The sequence below is a fragment of the Crocodylus siamensis genome, chromosome 5, assembly GCF_052110815.1.
Source record: "Crocodylus siamensis isolate JL-2025a chromosome 5, ASM5211081v1, whole genome shotgun sequence".
Lineage (NCBI taxonomy): Eukaryota > Metazoa > Chordata > Crocodylia > Crocodylidae > Crocodylus > Crocodylus siamensis.
This window is the reverse complement of record NC_143399.1, coordinates 207,641,022-207,659,701: the sequence shown is the minus strand read 5'-3', so window position 1 is coordinate 207,659,701 and position 18,680 is coordinate 207,641,022. Positions and strand designations below refer to the sequence as shown.

Sequence of the window (18,680 nt, the reverse complement as noted above, 5' to 3'; positions counted from 1 at the left end):
AGGGGGGGACCAAAGGTCCCAGAGAGGGGACCACAGTTAATGGGTGAAGGGTATGGCTCTGGGATGCCATCTGCGAGGCTTGGGCCACAGCGTAGGGGTGGAACAGAGCTTCAGAGATCCCCTTTGGTTCAAAATAGGTAGCCTCCTGCCTGATTAACATCCTCATATTATTACATCAAGGCATGGCAGATGAGTGAGGTAGGCAGCTGTCCCATAGATAGGAGGCAGGCTGGTGCTTACACCGGGAGTGAAAGCTTGCCCCTGTCACACCTTCCAACTCTAATTTTATATGATGTGGTGACTCCAGTACAACACACATCTCTGCCCGGCTCTTCTACAATGAGGGCATTATCTGCATTTCCCACCGAAGTGGGGCCTTTACATGGGACGAATTCCAGCTCCACGGGGCCTGTGGGAGCAGCAGGAGGGCACTCGGCTTTAGTCACAGCTGAAGCACTCCCCAGGGACGTTGGACCCCTGGGCTCCTGTCCCCAGCACACACACCTGATGATGTGGTTTATCACTATGGGATCCGGGGGCAGCAGCAGGTTCGTGAGTCGCTGCGGGATCTCGGAGAACTTTAACCGTGGACAGTCAAAGATCTGAAATGAGGAAAGAGCCGGTTGTTATCCTGGGCCCAGAAGCTCACATGGAACAGCTAGCAAGAAGCTGGGCATTCCAGCGGGAGGCAGCACTGAGCACGCCTCCAAACTGTCCTGGGGAAGACTTCACACTGACAGTTTTCTGCCCCATCTCACTTCAGGGCAGTCGTCAGTACCAGGTAGGCAGGGATCAGGGAGGGCCCTTACAGCTGAAGGGAAGAGTTCATGTAAGGGACTAGCTGTGCTAGTGGCAGATCCTTTCCACTATGACTACCAGGGAAGACACCTGGATAAAAAAAATGTTATTTTTCAAAGGCAATGTTAAAAATCCTCCCCTTCCTCCCCAGAAAGCCCCTGCAAAAATAGTTAATTTTATGGTGAAAAAAAAAACACAAACCCAAAAGAAAGTAGCAGCAGCCACCTCAAGTTTTCCCATAACCTTCTTGATTGAAATGTTTAAAAAACAAAACAAAATCCCACCCTAAATTTTTTAAAAACTTTTTAAAACCAAAACCTAAATATTTTTATTGACAGTTTTGGGCATTGGTTTCCAGGTTCTCCTTGAACAACAACAGCCTGTTACATGGTGTCCCATGAATTGTTAATCACATGTCCACAGGAAAACCCCTGCCTCTTTCAGCAGGCAGCATGAACGATGAATGGGGCCAGCAGTGTCTGTTGGACTCTGCCTCATCTGCTGCAGAAGCTGGGCAGTACAGTGATTGATGGGTCTGCAGGAAGGGAGGGATGTCACAAGCTCCTGTGAGATGTTAGGCAGAGCTGGCACTTAAGCACAGTTAAGCCCACCACCCACACACATGCTGCTCCACACATCTGCCTCAGAGGACAGGACAAGCCCAGTGTGCACTGCTTGGGTATAGGGTGGGACAGAAGCTGGATCAAACCCTCACATTTCCTCCTTGCTCAAAGAGACCTTCTTGCATGTCGTCATGAAAGCCCAAAGAAGCTACGCAAAAAAACTGCCTCCCATAAGGGACAGCCAGTTTCGTGGCCAGACTTGTAGGCACCCTGCCTCCTTACAGGAATTGCAGCCAGGCCTCAGGCACCCATGATCCCTGTCTGATGCTAGGGAGAATTAGGGATGGCTTGATGAATATAAAGTGCAAGATCATGCACTTTGGCAGCAGCAACAATAATTTCTGTTATAAACAGATGGCTCATCAGCTGGAAATGACAGACAGGAGAAAGATCACCTTAGTGGATTACAGAATGATTATCAGCTGCAAGCATGATGTGGCCACCATGTGGCATCTCTAAACCAATAATGGTGGATCCAGCGAGGGTACTGAATGTGGGATAAATCACTCTAGAGATACCTGGTTCAATGCTTTCCCTTGGTAGCATCCACTCCTGCCACTGTTAGAGACAGAGCAATGGGCTAGAGAGACATTGGTCTGACTCAGTCTGGCATTGCTGATGTTTCTTATGTTTCATTAAAAAAAGCCAAGTAAGGTTTTTCAGAAGAGCCAGGGAAGTATTAATGCCATTGTACAGAGCCCAGTGACACTGCAGAGTCATACGGGTGTTTCAGGTGGCCATCCACAACCAAAAAGGGTGAATTCAGACTGCGGCAGGTACAGAGAAAGGCTGCCAGGATGATTAGGGAAATAGAAAGATGGTTTTATGAAGGGAAGTTAAAAGATCTTGGCTTGTTTAGCCTGGCAAAATGATGGCTGATAGGAAATGTGGCTGCTGTCTACCAGTGCCTCAGAGGGCCTGCACCAGGGAGAGCAACGTACCATCTAAGATAAAAGACCACACTGACAGACAAGATGGGGTAAACATGGACCTTGATGAATCCTAGGCTGGGGATTAGAGGGAGGCATCTAATTGTCAGAGAATTGAGACTCTGGCACAGCCTCCCCCAGGAGGAACCGTGAGGTTAAAATCCCAGGAAACTTTAAGATGGAGCCTGGTCAGTTTATGAAGAGGATTCTATAGCAGGGTTGCCATGACAGCAGGGATTTCATGGATTTTAGGGTTGGAGGGGACCTATTAGGTCATTGAGTTCGACCCCCTACCCTGGGCAAGAAAGAGTGCTGGGGTCAGATGATTCCAACCAGGTGTTTGTCCAATCTCCTCTCACATACCTCCAAGGAAGGGAACAGCACCACCTCCCTTGGAAGGTATTCCATATTTTGGCAACCCCCACTGTAAATATTTTTTTTTCCTGATTTCCAATCTAAATTTGCTTTCCTTCAGTTTGTGGCCATTGTTTCTAGTTACCCCAATGGGTGCCCTGGTAAACATCGTATCCCCTATTTCCTGCTGTCCCTGCCTGATGAGTTTGTACACAGCCACAAGCACAGGGATGGGGCTTTGTGACCTAGCACCCCCATTCCCAGTTGAGATCCTCACAAAAGCAGAACCGGTCTGATCACACCTTCAGAAATCAAGAACCCCTCAACCTGAGTCCATGCATCAGCTATGTCCTATGGAAAAGGAATAAGCGGGCAGCTGGAACACACCTTTCACTTCTGTCTGTCCTGCTCTGCCCACTGGTACATGAAACATTAATCCGTTCCAGCCTCTATCATGACTCCACCCTGAATTAAACACACTGTAAACAAGAAGAAACAAGGCAGAGCAAAGGGAGGCAGCCCCACTACGGTGACACTACCCAGCACCATGTACACCAGCAAGATGGTGGGATTCTTCTCCAGGGGATCTGGCTGTCATGCAAATTGGCAGCATGCATTCAAATTCTCACATGGCCCATGGGTGGGATCCTGCAGCAGGATGCCAATCCAGGAGGAAGCTGCCCTTCCAGGGTCACCTGGCCTGTCTTGCTCCTGCCAGCCTTGGGAAGTCTGTGCAACCAGTCATTTAGGATTAGCATGACATGGTCATCAGGAAAGCTAGGATCTGTGATTCAGAACCCTGCAAAACAGTTCTCACAGCACGCAGCAGATCCAGGGATTCCTTTCAGTACTGGGGAAGAGGACGAGCCCTACAGCTGGGATCAGGGGTGTGGCTCCATTATTGTGTCCACTGCTGCATACTGCGAAGTGGTGACAACCGCTAAACCTTGTTACAAGCTCTGTCCTGGCCCCTGCTCCCAGCTGTAGGGCCTGGAAGAGGCTCCACATTCATTGTCCTGACACAACATCCCAACCTGGCGCTCCCAGCAGGAAGGGCTATGAACACGCATGGGGATATAGTGCCTGCTGGAGGCTCTGTCTGCTGACAGCCACACAGGCCTGAAGAAGTGCAGAGGTGTTGTTACAGAAAACTGGAAGTCCTGAATGTCCAAGCTGCAGCCAGGTAGGCTATTGCCCAGCTCTGCAGAGACCTTGCCCCCAGGAGGCCTTACCTGCTGGAAGTACTTGTCACAGTTGATGTATTCTTTATCGTGTGAATCCTGCAGCTTGTTTGTTTTGATGTACTGCCACAGGGCTTGGATGATGGCTGACCGGGTCTGCGTGTGTATCCCCAGCAGGCGGGCTAGTCGTGGGTCCAGTTTAAACTGTGGCGGCTGCAAGGCAAAGAAAGATGCAGTGAGTTGTGCTTCTAACTCTCCCATGAACTAGTTTCTCATGGAAGATGCTGGATTCTAGTAGCTGAGGCAGCAGAAGAGCCAGGGGCCCTAGATGTGCCCCTCAGTGCTGACGAGAAGAGGATGTCTGAGTAGGACAGGGAAGGTCAGTCTCTGTGCCCCACTCGGTCCTTGGCACCTACCCGTCGAGGTGCATCACTGCTTCTGTCATGCAGATATGCAAACTGCACTGAGACCCACCAAGAGCACTGCACAGAGCAGGCTGCTCAGCAGCCTCATGGCAATACGTGCTCATCACAACTGATCCTGCTCAGATCTGAATCAGCGACCTGCGATCAAGGAAACCCCGTACCCAGTCACTGAATGTCTGGGCCCTTGGCAGAGGGACAGTGCGAGTCTGACTTGTTAGAGAATGAAAAGATATAAGATCAGCTTTGCGGCCTGTGCTGAGCCGACTGATGCCGTGGCAGTGTTATTTTTGGGACTCAAATAAGCTGCTTGGACATGAGTGTGGTACCATTCAGCATCTCTGTTAATGATTTGGTGGAGGGAATTGAGCACATGCTTAGCAAATTTGCAGATGACACCAAGCTGGGTGGAATTGCAGACACTCTAGAGGGCAGGACTAGGATCCAGAATGATCTAAAAAAACTGGAGAAATGGTCCTCCATCAACTAGATGAAATTTCACAAGGATAAACTACAAAGTTCTGCACTGGGGACATAATAACTACATGCACAAATACAGCCTAAGAATGACTGGCTGGGATGCTGTACTGCAGAGAAGGCCCTGGGGGCTCCATATGACCCTCAAGCTGAATGTGAGACAACAGTGTGTGTTTTTGTTGCAAAAGACGAACAGTATATTCAACTGTATTAACAGGAGTCTCGCTTTTATCTTTTATTCTGAGTCACTGATAAAAACATTAAATAGCATAGGGCAAAGTGTTGATTGCTGCAGGACTCCACTAAAAATAATCTTATGTGATCAATTAGCCAGGTCTTAATCCATTTAATGTGTGCCACGTTGTTTTGAATTGTTCAAGTTCTTCATTAAAATGCCATATGGTACCAAACCAAATGCCTTACAGAAGTTTGAGCATATTATGCCAACACCATTGCCTTTATCACACACACCTAACATTTGTGATTTTTTCATAGACATTAGGGCTGGAAGAAACATTGGAAGATCATCAAGTCCAGCCCCCCCGCTCGAAGGGCAGGAAGTCAGCTGGGGTCATAGGATCCCAGCAAGAAAAGCATCCAATTCGCTCTTGAGGGTGTTCAATGTAGGTGCTTGAATCACCTCCGCTGGCAGACTGTTCCAGACCTTGGGGGCTCGGACAGGAAAGAAATTCTTCCTTATGTCCAGCCTGAAACGGTCTCGCAGTAGTTTAGGACCAGTCGACCTCGTCATCCCTTGGGGCGCTCTGGTGAACAAACGTTCCCCCAATCCTGGTGGTCACCCCTGATAAACTTATAGGTGGCCATCAGATCACCCTTGAGCCTGCACTTTTCCAGGCTAAAGAGTCCCATGTCTCTCAGCCTATCATTGTAAGATCTGTTTTCCTGACCTCTGATCATGCGCGTGGCTCTCCTCTGGACTCTCTCAAGCTTCTCCACATCCTTTTTGAATTGTGGAGCCCAAAACTGGATGCAGTACTCCAGTTGCGGCCTCGCTAAGGCCGAGTACAAGGGGAGAATGACGTCCCGGGATTTGCTTGAGAAGCATCTATGGATGCAAGCCAGCGTTTTGGTCGCTCTCCTAGCCGCAGCATCACATTGCAGGCTCATGTTCATCTTGTGGTCAATGATGACCCCCAAGTCTCTTTCTTCTGTAGTGCTAGCCAGCGTAGCACTGCCAAGCCTATAAGCATGATGCAGGTGGAGAACTTGCATTTTTCCGTGTTAAACGCCATCAGGTTCTCGGCCGCTCATTTGCTGAGCCTGTCCAGGTCAGCCTGGATCACCCGCCTATCTTCTGGCGTGGATGCTTTGCCCCAAAGTTTGGTGTCATCGGCAAACTTGGCCAGTCCACTCCTGACTCCAATGTCCACATCGTTAAAGAAGATGTTGAACAGTATGGGTCCAAGGACAGAGCCTTGAGGGACCCCACTGATCACAGGGCACCATGATGAGTGACTGCCATCAATTACTACCCTCTGGGTCCGACCATGGAGCCGATTTCCCAGCCAGCAGATCCCGGTGGACCCAAGGCCACAATTGGCCAGTTTCGCCAAGAGGTGATCACGGGATACCAGATCAAAGGCTTTTTTGAAGTCAAGATACCAAAGATCATTTACCCAAAGATGCCCCAAAATCTCCACTTCCAAACAAAATCAGCATTTTCAACCCTCTCACATAACTACAAAGCACAAACCCAGAACCACCCAGAGCATCCTGCCAGATACTGTAGTTACAAACAGGGGAGATGAGGACCCTGCCAATGTCCAGCCACTCCAAAACAGGGACACAGTTGGTCATAGATGCCCAAAGGATCCTGGGAACAGGACCCTGGCCCCATTACAAAAAGGCAAAAATCCACATGGTCCAGCCAGACCTGGGGAAAAAAATTATTCCTGACCCAAATTTGGCAATCAATCTGACTGTGAGCAGAACAGCAAGATCTTTTAGCCATGGGAACCTCTGGGTTTTCTAAGTACTGGCAGGAGCATCAGTGCAGCTTTGCCAAAAGCCCCAGCTTTGACTGTGTCCTGTGTCCCAGTGCTTCAGAGGAATTGAACCCCCGCCCTCCACCCCCACTCTCCCAAAGCCAGTAACTTTCATTAAGGCAAAAAAAAATCCTTCCTGGCTCCTGCAAGCTGCCAGCAAAAGCCTTCAGCCTGCGATCAGCCAACGCCAATCACAGGATAGGAGTCACTACTTTACCTCATTGTGGGGACTGCAGATACATGGTTCCACATCTCACAAGCTGACCTTAGAAACAAGAACCCCCCTGTCCCATCACACTGGTTCTGCCATAAACTTAGTGTTTGGTCCTAAAATGCTACAGGGTCTTTGTCCCCACCACTCTGCTGGGACCCTTCCAGACCTTCCCGCTGATAGAATCTTCTTCTCATTCCTAGTCTAAATTTATCTGCAGCCAGTTCATAACCATTTGATCCTGTGCCAACGTTAGGCTTTTTTCAGCCTAAAAAACTCTTTGTACTCCCCAGCATTCAGCCCACCAGTGCATGAGTAGAACATGATCCCCTCTTCTCCCATCTCCATTTAGTTAAGCTCCCCAAGCCAAGCCCCTTCAGTGTTGTTTCACATGAGATAGCTTCTATTCCCTTCACCATCACACTGACCCCTCCTTATACCTGTTCCAGTCTGAACTCACCTGTTTTGTACACTGGTGACCAGAATGGCATACAATGGTGCAGTGGTAGCGGTCACCTCCTTTTATCAACAGTCCCTCGATAGGAGGATGAGTCTTCCAGTAAACAGAAGTCACCAGGAAGTCCGCCAAATACACACTGGATTGTAGTAGCTTTTTTTTCCACAGCTGTATCCCACAGACAATTCGAGGCCATTCTACAATCAAGCTACACATCCATATCCCTCTCATTCTCGGACTTCTCCAGTCTGTGCACCCCGTCTTACAACCAAAGTCCTGGTTAGGGGTTCCCAAGTGAATGCCTCCACTCTGTGCTCTTCTTAAACACCCTTGATTATCATTTACTTGAGGAAGTTACAGTAATGAGATTTCCTTGCGGCATCATCCATAATGCATTTTCACATACAGCTCAGACCAAGCCTTTCACTTGGAGACTGCTTTACCTTGACAGGACTCACACAGGCCAGGATGGCTCCTGCCCTGGGCCCCAACCCACTGCGGTGGGAGATGCAGGGGGAAAGCATACCCTTTGCCACATCCCATTTCCTCTCAACTGCAAACTCCAAACCTGACTATGACTTTCTCTAGGGTCTGGCCCTGTGCAGGTAGCAGGCTAGGCTCTCTCCACGTCCATTCAGAGGCTTTGGACCCTGAACTGCAAGGCCCTGGGCAAAGGCTGGTGCTTACTATACGCTGAGCCATAAGCAGAGAGCAGTGGCTCTGGGATAAGCTGCTCAGGGGTGAGACTATGTTGAAGAGGCTTTTCTCTGTGCTAGTGACTTGGTGTGGCCTAATGCCTAGTGTGTGTTTTTGGGGTCCTCCTCGCCTGTGGCGTGTGACTGCCTTTTTATTTTTGCTCTCTCTGTTCTTGTGTTCCCTTCTCTGGGGTGACTGAGTGACAGGGCTTGCTCTGGGTGGGGCTGGCTTAGGTAATTGAGGGGTGGAGCTAGGATAGACAGCCTTATAAAAAAGCAGCCCTGAGCAACCCAACCCAAACCAAACCAAACCCAGGGAACAGAGGGCAGCAAAGAGAGGAGTTTGCCTAGGGAGTTTACCTTAGGCGAGAACCTGATTGTAGGAGAATGTGCTTGTACAGGTTGGGAGAGCGGGCAAGAACCCTGGTATGGGTACTTGGTACGCAGGTTCTTGTGATATGCCTCCCCCCCCACTCCTTTTTTATCCTTACAGCATAGTTGTGCTCCACAGAGGGTCAGGAGCACTTCATCTGCACCAAGTATATGCTGTTGTCTGCCCTGGAGGAGAAGATTCACGGACTGGAAGCACAGGTATTCACATTGCGTTGCATCTCAGACCAGGAAGTCGACTTAAACAGGAGTTACGAGAGGCTGGTACTGGAGGGGCCAAAGGACAATGAAAAGTGACAGCATGTGACTGCTTGAAGGCAGGCCCCCAGGATCGGAGAGGAACAAACTGAAGTCACCAACCATTTTCATGCACTCTGCGGCAGAGGAGAGGACATCTGCAAGCATGAGGTAGAGAATGCAACCACCTAGAGCAGCGTCTCCCAACCAGTGTGCCATCGGATATGTCCAGGTGTGCTGAGGAATCCTAGGGGGGTATGGCACCTGGTGGGGCATGGCTACAGCCAGTGCCACCACTGCCACCCCGCATCTGTGCCTCGGCCTGCACCGATTCCCTCCCCCTCCCCGCCCCGGCTCCATGTTTGGCCACTCACCACCACCCCCGCCCCTCTCTCAGCTTTGCATGAGGCTGGTGTGCCGTGGGACGGAAAAGGCTGGGAACTGCTCGCCTAGACAGAAGGAAATGCAAGTCTGCCAAATCTCAGCCATCCTTCAGACCACTACCCCTTCTTGTTTGTTCATGTAGGCACCAATGATACCGCCAGGAATGACACTGACCAGATCAGAAGTGAATATGAGGCCCTTGGCAGGAGGATTAAGGAGCCTGAAGCACAAAGGGTGTTCTCATCGATCCTTCCCATGGAAAGCAGGGGTTCAGGCAGAGACCATCATAGAGACCACCGAATCCTGGAAGTAAACATGTGACTGAGATGGTGGTGTCAATGTGAAGGTTTCAGCTTCTTCAACAACAAGCACATGTTCTTGGGAGGAGGGTTGCTATCGAGAGGTGGGATCTATCTGACGAGAATGGGGAAAAGCATTGTTGGACATTGTCTGGCTAGTCTAGTAAGGACTGCTTTAAACTAGGTCTCATGGAGGGTAATGATCAAAACTCTTCAGCAACAGACCATACAGTCCAAAGGGGAAAAGACTCAAAGAGCAACTCAACTTTGGGAAAGTTCCAGAGAGTTACAGGACTGCAACAAATAGTGCAAAAGGGAAGCGAGGGGGTCAAAATGCAAAATACACCCGATGCATGTATACAAATGCGAGAAATAAGAGGACTAAATTAGATGAGCTGGAAGGTGCTGCCTGTGAAAAGAACTATGCTCTGACTGGCATCCCAAAGACCTGGTGCAACAGCTTGTATGACTGGAACACGAACATGGTGGGTTATGCACTGTTTCAGAAGGACAGAGTTGGAAGAAAAGTGGTGGTGTTGCCTTGTACGTCAAAAACACATACACTTGTTCCCTGGCCGAGGAGGAAGAAGACACCAAAGCAGAATGCACTTGGGTGAAGGTGAAAGGTGAAAGATGCAGCACTGATATAATAGTGGGGATTTGTTATAGGCTACCAAATCAGGAAGAGGAGGTGGATGAGGTACTCTTCAAGCAGGTGACAAATCTAAGTGAAAGCTACAGGATGGTACTGATGGGAAAATTCAATCTTCCAGACATCTGCTGAAATAACAATGCAGTCAAACAGAAAATGTCGAGCTGGTTCCTAACTTATGTGCAGGACAACTTTCTTTTCCAGAAAGTGGAGGATACAACTAGGGGATCATTTATCTTGGATCTTGTCTTGACCAACAGGGAAGAACTGGTGGGAGATGCAAAGGTGATGTGTAACTTGGGATTAAAGTGATCATGATATGCTAGCTAGAATTCCAGATCCTAAGATAGGGAAAGCATGAGGTCAGCAAAATTAGGACACTAGATTTCAAAAAGGGGGATTTCATCTGACTCAATGAGCTAACAGCCAAGGTGTCATGGGAAAATAAACTGAAGGATAACAGTCCCCAGGAGGCCTAGGAGCTTCAAAGAGGCACAGTACTGGAAGCCCACCAAGAAACTATCCCAACTCAATGGAAGCAGAAGAATGGCAAGAGACCAATGTATCATAGTACTTATGGTTGGAAGGGACCTAAACAGATCATTAGGTCTGACCCCCTGCCCTGGGCAGGAATGGGTGCCAGGGTCATATCACCCACCCAAATATCTGTTCAGCCTCCTCTTGAAGACCCCCAAGGTAGGAGAGAGCACCATCTTACTTGGGAGCCCAGTCCAGGTCTGGCAGTCCTAACTGTAAAGTAACGCCTCCTGCTGTCCAGCCTGAACTTTCTCTCTAGCAATTTGTGGCCATTATTCATAGTAACCCCAGTGGTGCCTGGGAGAACAGAGCCTCCCCCATTTCCCCCTGGTCCCCCCTGGCGAGTTTGTAAATGGCCACCAGATCCCCTCTCAACCTTCTTTTGTGGAGGCTGAATAGATTCAGGCCCTTTAGTCTCTCTTTGTAGGGCCTGCCCCGCTGCCCCCAACCACGCAAGTGGCCCTCCTCTGAACCCTCTAAATGCTAACCACATTCCTCTTGAAGTGTGGCACCCAGAACTGGATGTAGCACTCCAACCGTGGCCTGACCAACGCCGCATAGAGGGGGAGGATCACCTCCCTGGACCTGCTCGAGATGCATCTGTGGATGCACGACAAGGTGCAATTAGCCTTACTGACCGCTTCCTTGCATTGGCAGCTCACGTTCACACCGGAGTCAACAATGACTCCAAAATCCCTTTCTGCCACCATGTTGACAAGGAGGGTGTTCCCAGCTTATAGGTGTGTTGCTGGTTCCTTCTCCTTCCTTCCTTGCGCTTGTATGCGTTGAACTCCATCCTAGTCTCATCTTCCCACCCTGCAACCTGTCTAGATCTAGCTGGATTCTGTCCCTCCCCTCCAGCATGCCCACCTTGCCCCACATTTTGGTGTACATGTATACATTTTGGTGTTGTCAGTGAATTCGGACAGCGTGCATTCCACACCCACGTCCAGATTGCTAATAAAGATGTTGAATAGTACGGGCCCCTGGACTGAGCCTTGGGGGACTCCACTGCCCACACCCCTCCAGGTTGAATATGACTTGTCCACCACCACTCTCTGGGTGTGACTATCTGGCCAATTTGCCACCCATGTGACCGTGTAGGCATCAATGCCACAGTCACCTAGTTTCTTTGACAGAATGTGGTGGGAAACCATGTCAAAGGCCTTCTTAAAGTCCAGGAAGATGCCATCCACCCCAACACCTTTGTCCAGGGACTTTGTGACCTATCATAAAAGGAAACCAGATTAGTCAGGCAGGACCTGCCCTCAACGAACCCATGTTGGTTGCCCCTGAGCATTACCTCCCATGCTAGGCCCATGCAGATGTGCTCCTTGATTATTTTCTCCAAGGTCTTCCCAAGGACCGAGGTAAGACTGACTGGCCTATAATTGCCTCCTTTCTCCTCTTCTTGTAAATGGGGACCATGCTGGCCCTTTTCCAATCCTCTGATACCTGGCCAGTGCCCCACGAGCGCTCATGCAGCCATGCCAGAGCCCCCCACTATGACCCCCGCCAATTCCCTCCTCACCCTCGGGTGTAGAGCATCTGGACCTACTGCTTTAAACATGTCCAGCCCCTCCAAAAATTCCCTAAGTCGTCCCTGACCCTAGGCATGGTGGTGCCTCCCCTGGATCTGTCCACCATTCTAGTGGGGGAGATGTCCCGGTCCCTGTTCAGGAATATGGAGGCAAAGAATTTATTAAAGAGGTCAGCTTTTTTGTTTGCCACAATCACCAGATTGCCAAACCTGTCCTGTAGGGGCCCCACATTAGCCGGTGTTGTCTTCTTACTTCTTATGCATTTGAAAAAGGACTTTTTATTATCCTTAATTTTGGTCAATAGCCCTAGCTCCATCTCTGCCTTGGCCTTCCTAACAGCCTCCCTGCAGTCCTGAGCAACATTGGTATAATCCTTCTTGGTGATAGCTCCTTGCTTCCACTGTTCGTACACCTTCTTTTTTGACCTCAGGCATCCCTGGATGCCTTTGCCAAGCCAAGGGGGCTTCTTAGCTCTCCTGCCCACCTTGGTGCACGTTGGGACCGACTCCCTTTGAGCTCGGAGGATCATCTCCTTGAGGAACAGCCACCTGTCTTGGACTCCCATCTCATTGAAGCTCTGAGACTAATCTTCTTAGCTTACAGAAGTAGGCCCTCCTGAAGATGAGGACCTCTGGCTTGCCGCTTGCTTTCACCCCCCTGCGTTGGATAGGAAAAGCGCTCCGGAGTTTGCGTTGGCGTTCGTGCTGGCGGGTAAGCAGGAAGGACCAGGAGGGAGATTCCTGCTAGCGTGGGGCAAAGGCACCGCACTCAGCTGGAAACAGGCAGCAACTCCTAAGATGGTGTCGATGGGGAGTGCTGCCAGGGCCCCTGCCCGGGATGGCGGGGGGCGCAGCCTTCCCTGGGCTTGTCTGAGGCCTCCACCCAGACAGAGCCTACAGGGGGGCTGGCGTCCCCCCACCCCCTGGCCTGCGGGAGTTGCCCAGCAAAGCCGGGGGGGGGGGGCAGGGATTGGGGACCCCCACACCTGTCCTGCAGGCGCCCACCTTAGGGCCCTGGAGGCGCAGGTGAGGGAGCTACAGGAGGAGGTTAGCAGGCTGAGGGGAATCAGGGAGGCAGAGGAAGAAATTGACAGCTATTTTCTTTCCCTGCAGGGTCACGCACCCAAGGAAGAAGCACTTCGGGAAGTGCCCTCCACTGCAGAGTGGCAGATGATCACCTCCAGAACCAGGGCTGCTCATAACACAGCAGTACCAGTCCCTCCAGTCTGGCTAGAGAACAGGTACGAGGCCCTGGCCACCGTGGGGAAGAAGGAAGGAGAGGAGGACACCAGGGAGGAGGCAACTCCATGCTCTCCACATTCCAAGCAGGCTGAAGGAGATAAGCAGGCCAGGAGGAAAAAGTGTTGAGTGATCGTCATAGGCGACTCCATCCTGAGAGGACCCCTCGACATGCGAGGTCTACTGCCTACCTGGAGCAAAGATTCAGGACATGAAGGGGATGATCCAGGCTGTGATCCAGCCCTCTGATTACTACTCCATGGTCCTAATCCACGTGGGTACTAATGATGTGGCCAGGAGAAACCCTGATCGCCTGATGGCGGACTACCACACTCTGGGGTGCATGCTAAAGGAGATGGGGGCACAGGTGGTTTTCTCTTCTATCCTACCAGTGAGTGGACGTGGAATACGGCACGCAACATGCATTGCGGAGACCAACTGGCAGCTTCGGGAATGGTGTCTCGAGGCAGGCTTTGGCTTCCTCGACAATGACCAGCATATCACAACAAGAGACATGCTCGGATGGGATGGGCTCCACCTTTCCCCTAAAGGTAAGCTTGTGTTTTCTTCTAGGTTGGCGGATCTCCTCCGGCAGGCTTTAAACTAGGCTCGTTGGGGGAAGGGGAAGACGAGGGTGGAGGAAACATCGGACTGCCAGACCAAGCAACACCCGCAAGTACAGCCCAGCCTAGACCGACGAGTGGAACGTATACACAGGTAAGTGACAGGGGCCAGGGTAATGCTGAAAGTAGGGGGCCAGCGCACACATCCACAGGAGGCCTCAAATGGCTCTAACACAAACACTCATAGTATGGAAAACAAGCAGGAGGAACTTACCCTCCTGGTAGCTGACACTAACCCGGACATAGTGGGGATCACTGAAACGTGGTGGGACCGAATGCATGACTGGGTGGTGAATGTCAAGGGCTACAGGCTGTACAGGAGGGATAGGACAGGGAGGAAAGGTGGGGGTGTGGCACTCTACATTAAGGAGGAATACACATCCTCGTCAATTAGCAAGGAGTCAGGGGAGGGGCACTCTGAAGTGCTTTGGGTTAGAATACAAGGCAGTCGAGGGGAAAGAGACTTAACGGTGGGGGTCTACGACAGCCCTCCAAACCAAGGGGATTAGCTCGACCAGGAATTCTTAGGTCAGCTCACGGAGGTCATTAGGTCAAAGGACATGGTCATCATGAGGGACCTGAACTTTCCAGACGTCTGCTGGGAAGAGCAGTCAGCCAGGTCTGACTGCTCATGTAAATTCCTAGCCAGAATGCAGGACCTCCATCTAACCCAGGAGGTGCACAGCCCCACCAAGGGAGATGCCTTGTTGGACCTGGTGCTGGCTATGGGCAATGACCTGGTGCGGGGGGCTGCGGGTGCTCGACCACCTGGGCGACACTGATCATCGCCTGCTGGAATTCACCATCCAGTGCGAGGTGGCAAAGGCCGGCAGCAAGGCAGCAGCCCTAGATTTCAGGAGGGCGGACTTCAATGAGCTAAGAAGGATAGTTGGGGAAGCACTGAGGTCCCGGAGGGGAGGGGAGCTGGGTGTCCAAGGAGAGTGGTTGCTCCTTAAGGAGACAATCCTCCAAGCCCAAAGGGAGGTAATCCCAACATGGATCAAAGAGAGCAGGAGGGCACATAAGCCCCCATGGCTCACCAAAAGCATCCGGGAATGTCTCCTAGCTAAGAGGGAGGCGCACACCCAATGGCAGGGAGGGGCCATCCCCAAGGAGAACTATACTGCGGTTGCTCGGGGATGCAGGGGGGGCAGTCAGGAAGGCCAAGGCAGAGATGGGACTGGGACTAGCTTCCCCAGTTAAGGACAACAAGAAGTCCTTTTTTAAATACATAGGGGGCAAAAAGAAGGTTCCGGGTAATGTGGGGTCCCTGCAGGACACGTTAAGAAATTTGGTTGTCACGCCAGATGACAAAGCCAACATATTTAATGATTTCTTTGCCTCCATTTTCCTAAGCAGGGGCCGAAACAGTCACCCCCCCCCCCACCAAGCCCCCCTCAGGCCCCAGGGGAGGCACACCTAGGCCAAGGGTTAGTGAGGAACTAGCCAGGGAACTTCTGGAGGGACTGGATGTATTCAAATCAGCTGGTCCAGATGATCTCCACCCTAGAGTACTGAGGGAATTGGCTGAGTTCATTGCAGGACCCCTGGCACGGCTTTACGAGCACTCGTGGTGCTCTGGTGTGGTGCCAGAGGACTGGAAGAGGGGCAACGTGGTTCCCATTTTCAAAAAGGGGAGGAAGGAGGACCCGGAAAACTATAGGCCAGTTAGTCTTACCTCAATCCTGGGCAAGCTTTTTGAGAAAATTATTCTGGTGCATATCCACGAGGGGCCAGCATAGGATTTCATGCTTGGGGCAACCAACACGGGTTCATCAGTGGCAGGTCCTGTCAGACCAACCTGGTGGCCTTCTATGACCAGGTCACCAAATCCTTAGATGCAGGGGTAGCAGTGGACATAGTCTTCCTGGACTTTTGGAAGGCCTTCGACACTGTCTCTCACCCCGTTCTCATTAAGAAACTGGGGGACTGTGGTGTTGACACCCACAGTCAACTGGGTCGCCAACTGGCTGGAGGGCTGCACCCAGAGAGTGGTGGTGGACGGGTCATTTTCGGCCTGGAGGGATGTGGGCAGTGGGGTCCCCCAGGGCTCGGTCCTCAGGCCCGCACTGTTCAACGTCTTCATCAGTGACTTGGACGAGGGGGTATAAAGCTGTTCAAATATGCTGTTGACACTAAGATGTGGGGGGATGTGGGCATGCTAGAAGGGAGGAATAGGCTCCAATCGGACTTAGACAGGTTACGGGGGGTGGGCGGATGAGAACAGGATGGGATTCAACACCGACAAGTGCAAAGTGATGCACCTGGGGAGGAACAACCGGCACCATACCTACAGGTTGGGGAACTCCCCTCGTCAGCACAGAGGCGGAAAAGAATCTTGGAATCGTCACCGATGCCAAGATGAACATGGGCCGGCAGTGTGGGGATGCGGTCAGGAAGGCCAACTACACCTTGTCATGCATCCACAGATGTGTCTCGAGCAGGTCCAAGGAGGTGATCCTCCCCCTCTACGCGGCACTGGTCAGGCCGCAGCTGGAGTACTGCATCCAGTTCTGGGCGCCGCACTTCAGGAGGGATGTAGACAGCATGGAGAGGGTCCAGAGGAGGCCACTCACATGATCAGGGGGCAGCAGGGCAGGCCCTACGCGGAGAGGCAACAGGACCTGAACCTGTTCAGCCTCCACAAGAGAAGGCTGAGGGGGGATCTAGTGGCCTGTTACAAAGGAGTCTGAGGGGACCAGCAAGCACTGGGGAAGTCCCTGTTCCCCTGAGCACTACCAGGAGTGACCAGGAATAATGATCACAAGCTGGCAGAGGGTAGATTTAGGCTAGATATCGGGAGGTGCGACTTCACGGTCAGGGCGGCTAGGATCTGGAACCAACTTCCAAGAGAAGTGGTGCTGGCTCTCACCCTGGAGGTCTTTAAGAGGAGGCTAGATGTACACCTTGCTGGGGTCATTTGACCCCAGTCCTCTTTCCTGCCATGGCAGGTGGTCAGACCCGATGATCTACCCAGGTCCCTTCCGACCCTAGAAACTATGAAACTATGACCGCGCCTCCCAGCAGATGTCTGGGTAGTTTAGGTCACCCACGACAACCACATCCCTTGTCCTTACAGCCTCCGTGAGCTGACCTGAGAATTCCAGGTCCAGCTTGTCCCCCCTGGCGAAGCGGTCTGTAGTCCATGCCCACTATCAAGTCCCTTTCCCCACGCCCCCTTGCATTCTTACCCAGAACACCTCATTTTGCCCCTCCTCTGACCCCATCCTGATCACTGAGGACGGATGTTGCTCTTTGACATATAGCGCTACACCCTGCACCCCGTCTTTTCCTTCCCGTGTCTCGCCTGTACAGGCTGTATCGCTCAATGTCCACTTCCCAGTTGTGGGTAGAATCCTACCGATGTGGCTGCACAAGGTACTTCCACAATGTCTCAGATGCAAAAAGAAAGCAGACATGCAGTGGATGAATGGGCAGGTTATCAAGGAAAAGGTATCAGGAAATAGCAAGAACCTGCAGGGACAAAATCAGGAAGGTAAAGATAAAGAAGATGCTGCACTTGGCCCTGGCACTTGGATGCAGTGCCACTACTTAAAGTATAATATTAAATCTGGTAACACGGGCTAGAGCGAGCAGGCCCCTTTGACTTGGTCAGTGGGTGCTGTTCAATGTGTTTATTAATGATTTGGATGCTGGCACAGAGAACTTATTGAACGAGTTTGCAGACAACACAAAACTGGGAAACACACTGGAGGATACAAGTGCAATTCAGAAGGATCTCAACAGAGAGAATAGCTGATCTCTTAGATAGGGCTTTAAACTAAGATTGCAGGGGGATGGGGAACGCTAACTGGAGCCTATCCAGGGACCAATATTCAGGAAAGCTCCATCGACAATGAAACCAAGCAAGCCACTCTTACAGGAGCTGAGAAAACAGCTCCCCTTCAATGAGACAGATGGCCAGTGACCTCAGTAGAAGGATTTAGGTGCCTGTCCACCAATGCCAGAAGCATGGGGAACAAGCAGGAGGAACTAGTCCTCCTGCTTTCCACTAGGCACTACGATCTAGTAGGGATCATGGAGACCTGGTGGGACTTCTCTCATGACTAGAGCATAGCCATAAAGGGCCATGTCCTTCAGAGAAGGGATCAGGTAGGAAAGAGAGGTGGGGGTGTTACCCTCTATGTGAAGGAGCAGTACGCCTCCCTGCAGGCCGATGCTGGCCTCAAAGAAGAACAGTTTGAAAGCCTCTGGGTCAAGCTCCAGGGGAGGCACAGTGAGAGAGACCTGACTGTAGGTGTATACTATAGGCCACCTAAACAAGGGGAGAAACTTGATCTATCATTTGCCTGTGAATTAATGGAGGCCGTGCATGCGCAGGACACGATTGTCATGGGTAACTTCAACTACCCAGACATCTCCTGGGAGGAATGCCTGGCCAGCTCAGATAGATCACGATCCTTCCTGACCAGCACTGAAGAGCTTTTTCTGACTCAGGAGGTGCACGGGCCAACTAGAGGCAATGCAGTTCTTGACCTGGTCCTGGCCAAAAGGGATGACCTAGTGATCTACTTAAACACAGAGGGCAGTCTAAGCGATAGTGACCATGAAATCATTACGTTCACAGTCCGTTGCAAGGCTAACAAAACAGATACCAAGCTTGAA

The 18,680-nt window shown here is 51.2% G+C and overlaps 1 protein-coding gene across 5 annotated transcripts in view; it reads right to left on the bottom strand.

Moving 5' to 3' along the window:
* SMARCD3 (SWI/SNF related BAF chromatin remodeling complex subunit D3) overlaps positions 1-18,680 on the bottom strand; it is a 160,270-nt gene that overhangs the window by 17,298 nt on the left and 124,292 nt on the right. For all 5 annotated transcript variants that reach the window (XM_090048161.1, XM_090048157.1, XM_090048158.1 and 2 more), the window contains exons 8-9: positions 3,937-4,098; positions 505-602 (exon numbers count right to left, since the gene is read on the bottom strand). In XM_090048161.1, the coding sequence (XP_089904287.1) occupies positions 505-602; positions 3,937-4,098 (260 nt within the window). The remainder of the gene's footprint in view (positions 1-504; positions 603-3,936; positions 4,099-18,680) is intronic.